Genomic DNA, 18,413 nt, shown 5'->3' on the forward strand with positions numbered 1-18,413 from the left:
TGTTTCTACCAGAGGACAAGGCGAAAACACTTCAGGAGATGGTCCGCATGGTGCTCCGACCTACTCGGGTGTCAGTACATCTCTGCATAAGATTGTTGGGAAAGATGGTTGCCTCATACGAGGCAATCCAGTATGGGAGGTTTCATGCCAGAACTTTTCAGTTGGATCTCCTGAGCAAGTGGTCCAGATCGCATCTCCAGATGCACCAGATGATTCAGCTGTCACCTCAGGCCAGGATTTCCCTCCTGTGGTGGCTACAATCCTCCAATCTCCTGGAAGTCAGGAGTTTCAGTATTAAGGATTGGACCCTCCTCACGGCAGATGCGAATGTGAGAGGATGGGGAGCTGTCACCCAAGGGGTGCAGTTCCAGGGCAGGTGGTCAGCCCACGAAAGCCTCCTTCCAATCAACATTCTGAAACTTTGGGTGATCTACAATGCTCTACTTCAGGCCTCTCTACTCAAGGATCACACGATCCAGGTACGGTCGGACAATGGACGGTGGCATATATCAATCGACAAGGAGGGAGAAGAAGCAGAGCCTTCATGCGAGAGGTGTCAAAGATACTCCTCTCGGCAGAAAGAAATGCAAGAGCCATGTCGGCAATCTTCATTCCAGGTGTGAAACACGGGGAGGGGGCTTCCCGAGTTGTCAAGCTCTCCACCCGGGGGAGTGGGGTCTCCACCATCTGATGTTTCAGGAGATCATCGACCAGTGGGGTTGCAGACAAATAGACATGACGGCTTCTCGTCTCAACAAGAAACTTCCCTGGTACTGCTCGCGGACCAGGGACCCTCAGGCATGGTCAGTGGACGCACTGGCGTCGTCTTGGCCGTACCGGCTGTTCTACCCGTTTCCCAAGAGTGCTAAAGCGAATCAGGATTCAAAGTGTCCAGGCAATTCTAATTACCCCAGATTGTCTCAGAGGGCATGTTACGCAGATCTTCTGGACATGTCCATCCAAGCCTCTACCACTCAGAAGAGATCTTCTTCAACAAGGACCGTTTGTCTACCCAGACTTACGGCGACTTCGTTTGACAGCATAGAGGTTGAGCGGAACATCCTAGGTCGCAAGGGTCTTTCCAAGAAGGTTATTGCAACCATGGTTCAGGCCAGGAAACCTGTGACGTCAAAACACTATCAAATCTGGAAGAGATATGTCTCCTGGTGCGAGGAACGCACATATCCACCTGCAGAGTTCCACTTAGGACGTCTCTTACGTTTCCTGCAGGCTGGTGTGGATAAGGGCTTATGTCTGGCTTCCCTTAAGGTCCAGATTTCAGCTCTCTCAATTTTCTTCCAGCAGAAGTTGATAGAGTTGCCAGAAGTTCAGACCTTCTTGCAGAGAGTTCTCCACATACAACCTCCCTTTGTGCCGCCTACGGCACGCTGGGATTTGGATGTAGTGTTGACATTTTTATAGTCCTCCTGGTTTGAACATCTGATGACGGTAGAAGACAAGTACCTCATGTGGAAGACTGATGTTACTGGCACCGGCTTCTGCTCGACATGTTTCAGAATTGGGGGCCTTACTTGGTCTTTTTACGAGGACAGAGCAGAGCTCCGGACTAGACAGCAGTTCCTGCCGAAGGTCGTCTCCACGTTTCATCTGAATCAACCTATTGTGGTTCCCGTCCAGTTCTGACGCTTCTGCTCCTCCAGAGGCATTGGATGCTGTGCGTGCCTTGAAGATATATGTCAAGCGTACAGCTCGGGTCACAAAGACTGATTCTGTGTTCTGCTTTATGATGCGCAGAAGAAGGGTTGCCCTGCTTCAAAGCAGTCCATTGCTCGTTGGATTAGGCTTACTATCCAACAGGCCTATGTGTCGGCAGCCTTACCTGTTCCTAAGTCTCTGAAGGCCCACTCTACTGGATCAGTGGGCTCTTCCTGGGCGGCTGACCGTGGAGTCTCGGCCTTGCAACTATGCCGAGCTGCTTCCTGGTCAGGCAAGAACACTTTTGTGAAGTTCTACAAATTTGATACCCTGGCCAAAGAGGATACCCAGTTTGGGCAGGCGGTGCTGCAGTAGTCTCCGCGCGTTCCCATCCGTTCCGGAGGCTTTGGGACGTCCCCATCGTACTAGTTTCCCCCAATTTCCCTTATGGATGCTAGAGAAATTGGGGGAAACTAGTACGATAGGGTATAGACGGGGTCCAAAAGAGCCAGTCCACTTTAAATTTCTTCAACTGGGTCTGCTGGCTCCTCCCCTCAATGCCCCCTCCCACAGGCAGTTATAGGTAAAAACATGCCCGAAGGAGAGGACATGTATGAGAGAATGAACAAGATAACAGAAAGGGTGGTGAGATTTACACACCAGCAACATACAACAACCAGCAACGGCTGGTTAACAACAACAGCTGAACAGGTAACTATAGAACAAGAACCTGCAGAAAAATCCACGCACTGAGGCTGGCGTATTGGAGCCGATTGGTTGGTGCCTCTATCACCTTGCACATATCACTGGTTTATCACTTCCTTATGCCTTCTCCAGGTTAATACATCTGCCTCACTATCCCTTATGGACTACGAGAAAAGGATTTACCGGTAGGTATTAAAATCCAATTTCGTACCTGCTCCATGCATTAACCTTTTCTGATTTTGTAGTATTTATCATTGCTACTCTTAACATTTCCTACTTAACGTCAGCATCATTAACATACAATGGAGGTGGAGGGCACCAAGGTAGATTATGGTGATATACAAAAAATTATAGTGTCTGTACTAGTGTTTTGAGGGAATGACAAAAATTAAATTATAAAGTATAAACGTTCCCTTTTATTCCAAAACTATTACCTAACAAAGAGAAAAAAAAAAATGCAAAGACAAACTTACCAAAACTCTAATATCAAATCTCTGTTCTTGAGGTAGGTACTTTGGAACTAGAAGAACACAGTTCAGTGCAGTGTTAATCAGATTGTCCTGTTCACCAGTCTTTGTACTGCCCCACTCTGTTTAACAAGATAAAATTACAATGTATTTTATATATAGCAGTGGCAGGCTAAAAAAATAAATAAATAAAGATTAGTGATTGAATGATTTTATGGCCCTACAATCTTTGAACTATGATAAAATCACTCAATTTGTATCTGTCTATACAGGTTGAGTATCCCATATCCAAATATTCCGAAATACGGAATATTCCGAATTACGGATTTTTTTTTAGTGAGAGTGAGATAGTGAAACCTTTTGTTTTCTGATGGCTCAATGTCCACAAACTTTGTTTAATACACAAAGTTATTAAAAATATTGTATTAAATGACCTTCATGCTGTGTGTACAAGGTGTATATGAAACATAAATGAATTGTGTGAATGTTCACACACTTTGTTTAATGCACAAATTATTAAAAATATTGGCTAAAATGACCTTCCGGCTATGTGTATAAGGTGTATATGAAACAAATGCATTCTGTGCTTATACTTGGGTCCCGTTGCCATGATAACTCATTATGGTATGCAATTATTCCAAAATACGGAAAAATCAGATATCCAAAATTCTTCCGGTCCCAAGCATTTTGGATAAGGGATACTCAACCTGTATTACCAAACGTCAGTGGCTAGGAAGAGTAACAAACCCAAACATAAAGGTGTAACACCGCCATGACTAGCAATCGCCTAAGCATAAGCGTTCACATTATAATAAAGTTCACACTCAACAGTGACTTTAGGGAGCTGCTATCCCATATTCAAGTCACTGTAGTCAACAGTTGCTCCAAGTGAAAGGCGGTCTATGAGGTATAGGGGTATATTCAATAGACCGGTCTGTGAGGTATAGGGGTATATTCAAATTGACGTCGAAAGCTGCCGTCTGTCGAAAAGACGGCAGTTTGACTTTTTTTTTTACGTCGGAAGGAGTTCCAACCTATTCAATATTATCGACAAGTTGATGTATTCGACTTGTCGAAAATCACGTGGATCAGCGGAATAGCTGCCGATCCACGTGCTTGTGTCGAAAACGGGGCTTTGGCCCCCTTTTCGACCATCTTAGTCCGACATGAAAAAAATGTCGGACTGAGATGTGGGACCCAGAGGAGGAGAGGAGGGGGGGGACAGCCACGGGCATACAGGGGAGATCAGCGCTACAGCACAGCGCTGCAGCAGGATGTCTCAGCCGCGCCGCTCACAGCAGTTTCCACCCGGCTCCAGCAAGTGAGGTCACGCTTGCTGGAGCCGGGTGGACACTGCCGTGAGGTCGGGCGGCTGTGTGACATCCTCCTGCAGCGCTGATCTCCTCCGTCTGCCTGCGGCTGTCCCCGCTGGTCCCCCCCCCCCTCTCCTCCTCTGGGTCCCTCATCTCAATTCGACTTCAAAAAGTCGAATTGAGAGGAGATTGAATAGGGGTTGTCGGATCCATTCCGACAGATGCATGTCGGAATGGATCCAACCATAATTGTATATACCCCATAGCATATATTAATGATCATGCACGATAGCTGCCTACAGGGGGAGTGTAAATTCGCCGTGCAAGTGTGCGATCCTATGTGTGCACCGAGCTGCTAAAATCCACTGTGTGCAGTCTCTGCGCAGCCCAGGACTTACTCCTACAGTGCAATCAGAACAGGCTGATCGGGGCCGGAGCGAACTCCAGACACACTCCCTGAAAACGCTTGGGCACGCCTGTGTATTTCCAGACACTCCCAATGAAAGGTCAGTTAACACCCACAAACAGCTTCCGCCTGTCAATCACCTTGCGAACGCCAGCGCGATCAGATTTTTCGCACCATAACGTCGCTGACAGTCTATGCCCTTTGTTCCTGTCCGAAGCGCGTGCGCATTGCGGTGTATATGCATGCACAGTTAGTACCTGTTCACCCGCTGTGCGAAAACACACAACAGCGATCAGGTTTGAATCACCCCCACAGTGCTTAACTTAGGGCCTATTTCAGATTTGTATGCAAACCCGATGGTTTCCACACAAATCCAATGGAGTTGAGTCTGCGAAGATGCAAGACTCATTCTGCGATGTGCAGAATGGGAGAATGGGTCTTTTACGCTATCACTCACAGCCCCACCATTCGCATGACTGATAAGCTCCAGTGTTTGGGGGACGCAACACAGCACCATTGTTAAAACGAGGCATGTTGCCCCAGCTTTAAAGGTGTGATGAGTCTGGGGTGTGCGTCATTCCAAGTAAGTAACAGTTCACACAATCTTACTACTGCCTAAAAACAATGCGATCGATGATGCAGCACTCAGACCTCAAAATGCATTCAGGAGGTGTCCATCTCCTACAGAAGCCTCCTAAATGCATTTGAAACTTAATCGCAATTCCTTTAAAATCAATTAGGCCCTTAAGTCAATTCAGCAGAAACCTATCATGTACTTAAGATGGGTAGGATATCTTCACCAGAAACATGGAAAAGGCAACCATCATTCGGGATGGTGTACTGTTGGGCGATACGACCCTCCGTAACATACTCCCTTCTATGTATAAATGAGACCATTTTGAGAGTATTATATTCAGCCCTCTTCTAAACTAAAGCTTTTGCTTTTTATGGGTGTCCACATACACCTATCCTCAAATCAAGCAAAACGAGGCTATTCGGCATGATTTCAGGATAGGTGAATGTGGACACGGACTTTGCCATTTCATGTAACTTTTTTATGTGTGTGTTCATGTCCTACTTAATACCAATTCCTTTGTGACAGAAGTACTAATTATAAGTACATTCTACACTAACAGCAAATTAGGACACAAAATTCTGGAAAAATTTGGGTAAAAAGGCAAAAGACAGGGGCCCAATACAAGTGACCTGTGGGATGTCTCACGTAATTATGCTTAATCCATGAAATGGTATCAATTATTTTGTAATAAAACTAGAAACCCTAAAATACGGATTACATACGTAATCCCGTCGGGCAAGATGCCGGCTGTCAGTATCGGACATCCAGCAGAATGCTGCAGCAGGGCAAGCGGTACAAGACCCCTTGCGGGCTCGCTGTGCTCGCCACGCTGCATGCTCGGTGGCGAGCGCAGAGCGGAAGTATCTCCTGTGCGCTGGTATTACGGCTGGCAGCACTGCCGGCGTCAGCATCCTGACCGCCGAGATCCCAGCAGCCGGTAAATTGAATGGATAAAGTATACTTTACACTAAAAGCGAACTTCTTTTCGAGTGCAAAAATAAGTAAAAAATACAGGTGTCTTGCGCCATCTGGCGCTAAAAGAATAGATATACGAGGACACATATGTGAAAGCCAATAGCCCTTTCTTACTGTTCTAGAGCAATTAATAGTGGAGAAGACACAACCAGTAAAACTACCTTTCCTCGTATAGGTGGTATGCGAACGCCGTAAAACACAATCCATATCTCCTAACAACATTAGCTATATCAGAAAAAAAAAAAAATTATACTTAAAATAAGATTTTACTTACCGATAAATCTATTTCTCGTAGTCCGTAGTGGATGCTGGGGACTCCGTCAGGACCATGGGGAATAGCGGCTCCGCAGGAGACAGGGCACAAAAGTAAAAGCTTTAGGATCAGGTGGTGTGCACTGGCCCCTCCCCCTATGACCCTCCTCCAAGCCTCAGTTAGGATACTGTGCCCGGACGAGCGTACACAATAAGGAAGGATTTTGAATCCCGGGTAAGACTCATACCAGCCACACCAATCACACTGTACAACCTGTGATCTGAACCCAGTTAACAGCATGATAACAGCGGAGCCTCTGAAAAGATGGCTCACAACAATAATAACCCGATTTTTGTAACAATAACTATGTACAAGTATTGCAGACAATCCGCACTTGGGATGGGCGCCCAGCATCCACTACGGACTACGAGAAATAGATTTATCGGTAAGTAAAATCTTATTTTCTCTGACGTCCTAGTGGATGCTGGGGACTCCGTCAGGACCATGGGGATTATACCAAAGCTCCCAAACGGGCGGGAGAGTGCGGATGACTCTGCAGCACTGAATGAGAGAACTCCAGGTCCTCTTTAGCCAGGGTATCAAATTTGTAGAATTTTACAAACGTGTTCTCCCCCGACCACGTAGCTGCTCGGCAGAGTTGTAATGCCGAGACCCCTCGGGCAGCCGCCCAGGATGAGCCCACCTTCCTTGTGGAATGGGCCTTGACAGATTTAGGCTGTGGCAGGCCTGCCACAGAATGTGCAAGTTGAAATGTGCTACAAATCCAACGAGCAATCGTCTGCTTAGAAGCAAGAGCACCCAGTTTGTTGGGTGCATACAGGATAACAGCGAGTCAGTTTTCCTGACTCCAGCCGTCCTGGAAACCTATATTTTCAGGGCCCTGACAACATCTAGCAACTTGGAGTCCTCCAAGTCCCTAGTAGCCGCAGGTACCACAATAAGCTGGTTCAGGTGAAACGCTGACACCACCTTAGGAAGAAACTGGGGACGAGTCCGCAGCTCTGCCCTGTCCGAATGGACAATCAGATATGGCTTTTGTGAGACAAAGCCGCCAATTCTGACACTCGCCTGGCCGAGGCCAGGGCCAACAGCATGGTCACTTTTCATGTGAGATATTTCAAATCCACAGATTTGAGCGGTTTAAAATGTGATTTGAGGAATCCCAGAACTACGTTGAGATCCCACAGTGCCACTGGAGGCACAAAAAGGGGGTTGTATATGCAATACTCCCTTGACAAACTTCTGGACTTCAGGAACTGAAGCCAATTCTTTCTGGAAGAAAATTGACTGGGCCGAAATTTGAACCTTAATGGACCCCAATTTGAGGCCCATAGACACTCCTGTTTGCAGGAAATGCAGGAATCGACCGAGTTGAAATTTCTTCGTGGGGCCTTCCTGGCCTCACACCACGCAACATATTTTCGCCACATGTGGTGATAATGTTTTGCGGTCACCTCCTTCCTGGCTTTGACCAGGGTAGGAATGACCTCTTCCGGAATGCCTTTTTCCCTTAGGATCTGGCGTTCCACCGCCATGCCGTCAAACGCAGCCGCGGTAAGTCTTGGAACAGACCTGGTACTTGCTGAAGCAAGTCCCTTCTTAGCGGCAGAGGCCATGAGTCCTCTGTGAGCATTTCTTGAAGTTCCGGGTGCCACGTCCTTCTTGGCCAATCCGGAGCCACGAGTATAGTTCTTACTCCTCTACGTCTTATAATTCTCAGTACCTTGGTTATGAGAAACAGAGGAGGGAACACATACACCGACTGGTACACCCACGGTGTTACCAGAACGTCCACAGATATTGCTTGAGGGTCTCTTGACCTGGCGCAATACCTGTCCAGTTTTTTGTTCAGGCGGGACGCCATCATGTCCACCTTTGGTCTTTCCCAATGGTTCACAATCATGTGGAATACTTCCCGATGAAGTCCCCACTCTCCCGGGTGGAGGTCGTGCCTGCTGAGGAAGTCTGCTTCCCAGTTGTCCACTCCCGGAATGAACACTGCTGACAGTGCTATCACATGATTTTTCGCCCAGCGAAGAATCCTTGCAGTTTCTGCCATTGCCCTCCTGCTTCTTGTGCCGCCCTGTCTGTTTACGTGGGCGACTGCCGTGATGTTGTCCCACTGGATCAATACCGGCTGACCTTGAAGCAGAGGTCTTGCTAAGCTTAGAACATTGTAAATTGCCCTTAGCTCCAGTATATTTATGTGGAGAGAAGTCTCCAGACTTGATCACACTCCCTGGAAATTTTTTCCCTGTGTGACTGCTCCCCAGCCTCTCAGGCTGGCATCCGTGGTCACCAGGACCCAGTCCTGAATGCCGAATCTGCGGCCCTTTAGTAGATGAGCACTCTGCAGCCACCGCAGAAGAAACACCCTTGTCCTTGGAGACAGGGTTATCCGCTGATGCATCTGAAGATGCGATCCGGACCATTTTTCCAGCAGATCCCACTGAAAAGTTCTTGCGTGAAATCTACCGAATGGAATCGCTTCGTAAGAAGCCACCATTTTTCCCAGGACCCTTGTGCAATGATGCACTGACACTTTTCCTGGTTTCAGGAGGTTCCTGACTAGCTCGGATAACTCCCTGGCTTTCTTCTCCGGGAGAAATACCTTTTTCTGGACTGTGTCCAGAATCATCCCTAGGAACAGCAGACGTGTCGTCGGAAACAGCTGCGGTTTTGGAATATTTAGAATCCACCCGTGCTGTCGTAGAACTACTTGAGATAGTGCTACTCCGACCTCCAACTGTTCTCTGGACCTTGCCCCTATCAGGAGATCGTCCATTTTCTTTGAAGAAGAATCATCATTTCGGCCATTACCTTGGTAAGGACCCGGGGTGCCGTGGACAATCCAACCGGCAGCGTCTGAAACTGATAGTGACAGTTCTGTACCACGAACCTGAGGTACCCTTGGTGAGAAGGGCAAATTGGGACATGGAGGTAAGCATCCCTGATGTCCCGGGACACCATATAGTCCCCTTCTTCCTGGTTCGCTATCACTGCTCTGAGTGACTCCATCTTGATTTGAACCTTTGTATGTAAGTGTTCAACTATTTCAGATTTAGAATAGGTCTCACCGAGCCGTCTGGCTTCAGTACCACAATATAGTGTGGAATAATACCCCTTTCCTTGTTGTAGGAGGGGTACTTTGATTATCACCTGCTGGGAATACAGCTTGTGAATTGTTTCCACTACTGCCTCCCTGTCGGAGGGAGACGTTGGTAAAGCAGACTTCAGGAACCTGCGAGGGGGAGACGTCTCGAATTTCCAATCTGTACCCCTGGGATACTACTTGTAGGATCCAGGGGTCCACTTGCGAGTGAGCCCACTGCGTGCTGAAACTCTTGAGACGACCCCCCCCCCCCCCACCGCACCCGAGTCCGCTTGTACGGCCCCAGCGTCATGCTGAGGACTTGGCAGAAGCGGTGGAGGGCTTCTGTTTCTGGGAATGGGCTGCCTGCTGCAGTCTTCTTCCCTTTCCTCTATCCCATGGCAGATATGACTGGCCTTTTGCCCGCTTGCCCTTATGGAGACGAAAGGACTGAGGCTGAAAAGACGTTGTCTTTTTCTCCTTTATACGGCAATACTTCCATGTGCCGTTTGGAATCTGCATCACCTGACCACTGTCGTGTTCATAAACAACTTCTGGCAGATATGGACATCGCACTTACTCTTGATGCCAGAGTGCAAATATCCCTCTGTGCATCTCGCATATATAGAAATGCATCCTTTAAATGCTCTATAGTCAATAAAATACTGTCCCTGTCAAGGGTATCAATATTTTCAGTCCGGGAATCCGACCAAGCCACCCCAGCGCTGCACATCCAGGCTGAGGCGATCGCTGGTCGCAGTATAACACCAGTATGTGTGTATATACTTTTTAGGATATTTTCCAGCCTCCTATCAGCTGGCTCCTTGAGGGCGGCCCTATCTGGAGACGGTACCGCCACTTGTTTTGATAAGCGTGTGAGCGCCTTATCCACCCTAAGGGGTGTTTCCCAACGCGCCCTAACTTCTGGCGGGAAAGGGTATACCGCCTATAATTTTCTATCGGGGGAAACCCACGCATCATCACACACTTCATTTAATTTATCTGATTCAGGAAAAACTACAGGTAGTTTTTTCACACTCCACATAATACCCTTTTTTGTGGTACTTGTAGTATCAGAAATATGTAACACCTCCTTCATTGCCCTTAACAGGTAACGTGTGGCCCTAAAGGAAAATACGTTTGTTTCTTCACCGTCGACACTGGAGTCAGTGTCCGTGTCTGTGTCGACCGACTGAGGTAAAAGGACGTTTTAACGCCCCTGACGGTGTTTGAGACGCCTGGACAGGTACTAATTGGTTTGCCGGCCGTCTCATGTCGTCAACCGACCTTGCAGCGTGTTGACATTATCACGTAATTCCTTAAATAAGCCATCCATTCCGGTGTCGACTCCCTAGAGAGTGACATCACCATTACAGGCAATTGCTCCGCCTCCTCACCAACATCGTCCTCATACATGTCGACACACACGTACCGACACACAGCACACACACAGGGAATGCTCTGATAGAGGACAGGACCCCACTAGCCCTTTGGGGAGACAGAGGGAGAGTTTGCCAGCACACACCAAAAACGCTATAATTATACAGGGACAACCTTTATATAAGTGTTTTTCCCTTATAGCATTTTAATATATATATAGTCATATCGCCAAATAAGTGCCCCCCCCTCTCTGTTTTAACCCTGTTTCTGTAGTGCAGTGCAGGGGAGAGCCTGGGAGCCTTCCCACCAGCATTTCTGTGAGGGAAAATGGCGCTGTGTGCGGAGGAGAATAGGCCCCGCCCCCTTTTCGGTGGGCTTCTTCTCCCGTTTTTCTGAGACCTGGCAGGGGTTAAATACATCCATATAGCCCCCAGGGGCTATATGTGATGTATTTTTAGCCAGAATAAGGTACTATCATTGCTGCCCAGGGCGCCCCCCCCAGCGCCCTGCACCCTCAGTGACCGCTGCTATGAAGTGTGCTGACAACAATGGCGCACAGCTGCAGTGCTGTGCGCTACCTTATGAAGACTGAAAAGTCTTCTGCCGCCGGTTTCTGGACCTCTTCACTTTTCGGCATCTGCAAGGGGGTCGGCGGCGCGGCTCCGGGACGAACCCCAGGGTGAGACCTGTGTTCCGACTCCCTCTGGAGCTAATGGTGTCCAGTAGCCTAAGAAGCCAATCCATCCTGCACGCAGGTGAGTTCACTTCTCTCCCCTAAGTCCCTCGATGCAGTGAGCCTGTTGCCAGCAGGACTCACTGAAAATAAAAAACCTAACAAAACTTTTACTCTAAGCAGCTCTTTAGGAGAGCCACCTAGATTGCACCCTTCTCGGCCGGGCACAAAAATCTAACTGAGGCTTGGAGGAGGGTCATAGGGGGAGGGGCCAGTGCACACCACCTGATCCTAAAGCTTTTACTTTTGTGCCCTGTCTCCTGCGGAGCCGCTATTCCCCATGGTCCTGACGGAGTCCCCAGCATCCACTAGGACGTCAGAGAAAAAGAATGCTGTAAAATGCAACAAAAAAATAATAAATAACTTAGTGTAGTGTCTAAACAAATAAAAATAGATGCCAAGGAAATTGTTAATGAAAACTAATGCGCCCTACACATTAGGCGATGTGCCGCCGAGGTGGCCGACAGGCGACCCGGGGGCGGGGGGTAGTGACGGGGGGAGTGAAGTTTCTTCACTCCCCCTGTCACCCGGCTCCATAGACATGCAGGCAGAAATGGACGATCTCGTCCATATTGGCCTGCATGCACAGCCGACATGTCACCAGCGATGAACGAGCGCGGGGCCGCACATTGTTCATCGCTGGTGACTCCACACTGCACGATATGAACGTTATCTCGTTCATTAATGAACGAGATCGTTCATATCGTGCAGTAATATCGGCATGTGTGTAGGGCCTATAAGCAAACTAGTTCTAATATTACAAGCTTTGGAACCTTAAAGTAATAAATAGGTAACAATGTACTATTAAAATTCTGCATATTCAGAAAGCTTCCTAGAGATGTGTGACTCACCTAAGGCTACGCACACACAGGCATTAAAACACATCACATCGCATTAGTTACTAATCCAACTTAAGCGCATGAAGGCGGCTGTGAAAATAAGCTCTTCTACCAAATGACAGGATGTATTTGGGTTTTTACATGAATGCACCCCATAATAAACGCTTCTTGTTCTATGCCAGTGTGTCTGACCCACGTTAACACTTGAAAACTTGCATTTATCGCAAAAGGGTCTATTCTAATGAGATACTATATATAAAAAAAAATAAAAATAAAAAAAAACCTTCGTATAAGCATTTCCAAATGTATTTGGCTTGAACAAGATACACCATTGTTTTGTTACAGATCCTTGTTTATAAAGAATAAATGCACCTTTGCAAATCACATGTGTAATAAAGTATGTTCAACAAACGTCAATGTGTATTGTAGCCTAATGGGCCCTACACAATAGGCGATAACACTGAAAGATATGAACGATCTTGCTCATTAATGAACGAGATACCGTTCATATCGTCTAGTGTGTAGGCACCAACTATGAACGATGCGCGGCCCCGTGCTCGTTCAACGTTGGTGCCGGGTCGCTTGTACATGCAGGCCAATATGGACAATCTCATCCATATTAGCATGCATTGCTATGGAGCCGGGTGATGGAAAAGTGAAGAAACTCCCCCCGTCACCAACTCTTCCCCCCCCCCCCCCCTCCCCCCCTACACACTCGACGAGCTGCCGGCCGTACCCGCCGTCGGGCAGCTCGCCGAGTGTGTAGGGCCCTTAAAGATTGTTGGGAAGAATCTGGGAAAAGTATTATCTATATTTGTATACAAGCATAAATGCAAGGAATCATTTCATAATATCAACTGCAGTGGGTTTCTTGTAAATCATATTTCAGATCTAGCCACGTATCTGACAATGTACTAGGAATATATACAAGGCTAATACCATTATCGTTGGTTAGGTTCAGCAGTACACCAATGATTGCCCTCATACAGTCCTCCACGGCTTTGCCTACGTTGCTTCCAGCATTGTGGTATGGGAGTGGTTTGTCGTGAGGAATGCAGATGCTATCTTCAGCTCGGTTATATTTCTGGATGAACTCCTCACAGTGTCTAAGAGCTCTGCTCAGAAATAAACACACGGCAAACAAAGTCAGTTACAATGTTGAGCAAAACCCCCAAAACACAGCCCTCTCTTTGCATAATACTGAAATGAATAATATACATTTGCTTAAAAACAAGTGTAAACGTACAGACATTATCACTACCATCAAAAAGGACTGTTGGACTTACTTTGCGGATGCCACTATAAGTTGGGAATCTTTGTATGCAATTAAGTAACTCTGGTTTTCTGGATTGTGCACTGTAACCTGGAAACAAACATTTACTGTTACATATTTACTTTCTTTTTTTTTTTCTTTTCTTTACTGTTAATGTAAACATACGTAATCCTATATTGAGGGTATTAAAATAGTGAAGAGGGCTGTAAAGTGTTGCTGCTCACCAGCACCTTGTGACCAACAACATCACTGAAATGTTCCCTTGCACCCCATAGAGGTGCACAGGTAGATCTGCAATACAGGTTGAGTATCCCATATCCAAATATTCCGAAATACGGAATATTCCGAAATACGGACTTTTTTGAGTGAGATAGTGAAACCTTTGTTTTCTGATGGCTCAATGTACACAAACTTTGTTTAATACACAAAGTTATTTAAAATATTGTATTAAATGACCTTCAGGCTGTGTGTATAAGGTGTATATGAAACATAAATGAATTGTGTGAATGTAGACACACTTTGTTTAATGCACAAAGTTATTAAAAATATTGGCTAAAAGTACCTTCAGGCTGTGTGTGTATAAGGTGTATATGAAATACAAAAGCATTCTGTGCTTAGATTTAGGTCCCATCACCATGATATCTCATTATAGTATGCAATTATTCCAAAATACGGAAAAAATCCCATATCCAAAATACCTCTGGTCCCAAGCATTTTGGATAAGGGATACTCAACCTGTATTTAGTTACCATAATAAAAACTGAATAATGCCCTTGTATCACTTCATAGATTGCCAAAGGAACCACAAAAGGACGCACTAGAAAACAAATATTAAACTAGTTAGTTCGCCTTTGTACAACCCTGGATATGTAGCAACTCCCCATTGCCCTTTTGAATTGCAAATGATGAGCAGCATGGACAGAATTCAATACATAGTGGCCAAACATGACTATATCTGGCCAATCTAACCTTACCAGGGCATGAAGATAACCGCATTTATAGATCAATAGTGAATGTCCAACCAAGTTTATAAACCTACTCTCGAATGACCAAATACAATTCTATAGGAATCATTAAACACTGTGCTCTTTTGGACTCTACAAGACAGGCAATATCAATACATAAGCCAGTACTGCAGTGTGTATGGCCAACAAAATGTAGATGGTAAATAGTGCACATGAAATTGTCTGCAAAAGTTCAAAAGTCTTGTTAAATGTGAAGTGTTATGGGGGCGTGGCCACGGCGGCGAGCGAGTAGGCAGCAAGTCAAGGGAGCTCCCTGGATAATTGATCCTGTACCTATCCTGGGGCCCCTTCTGAGGCTCATACTCGGCCTGGACCTGTGTGCCGTTTGCGGGGAGGCAGCGGGCGTTACCTGTGGACCCTTGCCAGAGCTTCCAGCCTGCGCCAGCAGCCGCCCGACTCTTGGGCCTAGGCCGCCAGTGGATCCCCGGGCTCAATTTCTGCTGCACTGCCGCGGACCCGCGGCGACCGCCGAATACAGACTTCCCCAGCGCCTGGGGTGAACGGCGCCCCTCACCTGCGCTCACTGGACACCCTCCCCGGTCACTTCTGCCCCTCTGGAGCCTGGAACTGAGCTCCTTGTGCAGGGAAGGGAGAGGCTGTAAAATCCGGCGGCCATCTTGGCTGCAGTCTGCAGCATATATCCTGCTTGTGTGGCTCTGTGCATTCGTGGGGACTGCAGGGCTGAAAGATTTGCTCTGGGCACAGACTGCCCTGTCTTCTGCTGAACACTACATATTATATATTAATACATCGCCCCAGGTCCCTCTGGCCGCCCCCCTTTTGCTGTATTTTCCTGTTAGATGCCCTGGAGTGCTGCTGACATTGTACCTCCTCCCTACTGCTGTGCCTCCTGACACTGAATACTGGGGACTTTGAGTGCTGCTTGAGCCTTTTCACCATGGTGAGGGGTGGTCAGAGTGCGGCGGCAGCTAAATTGGAGAAGTTTGCCCGCCAACCTGCTGCTCAGCCGACTCCCTCGGCTGGGGGCGACTCAGGTGCGGACGTGCAGCCACCTCCTCCTTCCATTCAGCAGGTCATGGAGGCCATAGCGGCCAGCGAACAGCGCCTGTCGGACAAAATGGAGAGGGTGCAGTGCGACCTATCATTACTGCGTCAGGACGTTCAGCAGGTCCTGGAGAGAGAGTGGGCGAAACAGACGCGGTTCTCTAATTTGGAGGACCTCAGCGGCCCCCTCCAACGGTCTGTATCTGCGGTTACACAGCAAGTCTCTACACTACAAACTAAACTCCTGGATATGGAGGGACGACTTCGCAGAAACAACGTGAGATTTGTAGGCCTGCCTGAAAAGGAGGAGGGGGCACATCCTGAGGACTTCCTGGAATCTTGGTTGAAAGAAGCATATGGCGCTGAATCCTTTACACCCCAGTTTGTGGTGGAGCGGGCACATCGGGTACCGTTCCGGCCTCTACTCCCAGGCGCCACGCCCGAACATTTATAGCCAAGTTTCTACATTATAAAGACCGGGACTCTGTTTTACGCCTGGGCCGCACGAAGGGCCCCCTGATCCGAAATGGTGTCCGGGTGTCAGCATTTCCGGATTTTGTAGCAGATGTCCAAAAAGACCGGGCCCAGTTTCTGCCTGTCAAGCGGCGACTTCGCGACCTGAATCTCCCCTATTCGATGCTGTTCCCCTCCAGGCTGCGTGTGGTGGCAGATGGGGAAACTAAGTTCTTCAGCTCTCCGAGGGAGGCAGCGGCCTGGCTGGACAGATATGCTCTGGGCACCTAAAGGAGGAGTTTGGCCTCCCAAACTCTTACTTTTATAAATATCTGCAGCTCCGGCATGCCTTACAATCACAGTTCGGGGATTCTCCCCCGGTGCTCCTCCCCTTCCCCATTAAGACCTTTTTATGTTCACTGGGTTGGGTCAAGGTGATCTCCTTCACTTACTCGTACCTTCTTACAACAATTCATGCAGACCTGCTCTCGAACCTTCAGGAGCATGATTTGGGCCCTATAGATGTGGAGGAATGGGAGGTTGCACTGGGGAACCCGAGCCAGGTTACCAAATCACTACGCTTCCAACAAATTTAACGCTTTATATTACATAGATCATATATGACACCGAACAGGTTGGCTAGATTCGGGGCTGGTGGTGCTGCCACTTGTCCTAAATGCGGGACTGCTGGCGGATCATTCTGGCCCCTTGTGTGGGAGTGTCCGTCCTTGCAGGTGTTTTGGGCTGGGGTCGGGTCGATTCTGGAACATACGGGGATACTGAGAGGTATGCTGACTCCGGGATTCTGCATTTTGGGGATGGGAGGACCTGATTCTGGGCCTCGGTGGGAGGGGGCTTGTATGCTCGTAGCATTTGCGCCCTTGCCAAGGTGTGCATTGCGGACATGGATGGCCCCACATTCTCCTACGATGTCTGCATTTAAAGCCCTGGTGAATGACACCGTATTGAAGGATCGGTATATATACACATGAAAAACAATGCTCTCTCTAAACATGAAAAAATATGGTCCTTCTGGATTAACTCTATATACTCCTCCCCTGCCCTTAGGCTTTGACACGTATTGTGCCTTTATGATGACCTGGTTATCTGGGACTTGTGTAAACAAGCTGGGCCCCTCTCCCGTATTTTACATTACGTGGATATTGTACCTCACCTCGCACAACTATGAGAATTTAGGCTGGATGGTTTTGATTTGATTTATTTTGTTTATGTTTTGTTTATTTTTATTTTTTGCTGTATTATTATTATTTTAGGTATTTTTGGAGTAAAGTAGGCTGGCCTCATAGTTGGGGGGTTTATTGAGTTGGTTTGGGGAGAAATTTGAAAATGTTCCGCGAGGGTTTTGACATTCAATTACAGACTTCAGAAAAATTGTTTTTGTGGGTTGACATTAAGTGGCCTTATGTCTGCCGGTCATGCTTAACTTCTGTGTATATGGTTTGGTGGGGCTATATAATTGTATATGTTGTATAACTTCACCTGGATTTCCCGGTGTGCACTGAAATGTCTATTACTTCCATTCTTGTTGAATAAAAATACTCTATTCAAAAAAAAAAATGTGAAGTGTTATCACATTTTCTAAAAAAAAAAATCCTAAAAAATAAGAATTTACTTACCGATAATTCTATTTCTCGGAGTCCGTAGTGGATGCTGGGGTTCCTGAAAGGACCATGGGGAATAGCGGCTCCGCAGGAGACAGGGCACAAAAGTAAAGCTTTTACAGGTCAGGTGGTGTGTACTGGCTCCTCCCCCTATGACCCTCCTCCAGACTCCAGTTAGGTACTGTGCCCGGACGAGCGTACACAATAAGGGAGGATTTTGAATTCCGGGTAAGACTCATACCAGCCACACCAATCACACCGTACAACTTGTGATCTAAACCCAGTTAACAGTATGATAACAGAGGAGCCTCTGAAAGATGGCTTCCTAAACAATAACCCGAATTAGTTAACAATAACTATGTACAAGTATTGCAGATAATCCGCACTTGGGATGGGCGCCCAGCATCCACTACGGACTCCGAGAAATAGAATTATCGGTAAGTAAATTCTTATTTTCTCTATCGTCCTAAGTGGATGCTGGGGTTCCTGAAAGGACCATGGGGATTATACCAAAGCTCCCAAACGGGCGGGAGAGTGCGGATGACTCTGCAGCACCGAATGAGAGAACTCCAGGTCCTCCTTTGCCAGGGTATCAAATTTGTAAAAATTTACAAACGTG

General features: G+C 47.3%; 1 protein-coding gene across 5 annotated transcripts in view; it reads right to left on the reverse strand.

Annotated features, from left to right (window-relative positions):
- WAPL (WAPL cohesin release factor) overlaps positions 1-18,413 on the reverse strand; it is a 250,583-nt gene that overhangs the window by 81,330 nt on the left and 150,840 nt on the right. For all 5 annotated transcript variants that reach the window (XM_063958820.1, XM_063958819.1, XM_063958817.1 and 2 more), the window contains 3 exons: positions 13,703-13,779; positions 13,356-13,531; positions 2,835-2,950 (listed from right to left, as the gene is read on the reverse strand). In XM_063958820.1, coding sequence (XP_063814890.1) covers positions 2,835-2,950; positions 13,356-13,531; positions 13,703-13,779 — 369 coding nt within the window. The remainder of the gene's footprint in view (positions 1-2,834; positions 2,951-13,355; positions 13,532-13,702; positions 13,780-18,413) is intronic.

Source organism: Pseudophryne corroboree, chromosome 3, assembly GCF_028390025.1.
Source record: "Pseudophryne corroboree isolate aPseCor3 chromosome 3, aPseCor3.hap2, whole genome shotgun sequence".
Classification (NCBI taxonomy): domain Eukaryota; kingdom Metazoa; phylum Chordata; class Amphibia; order Anura; family Myobatrachidae; genus Pseudophryne; species Pseudophryne corroboree.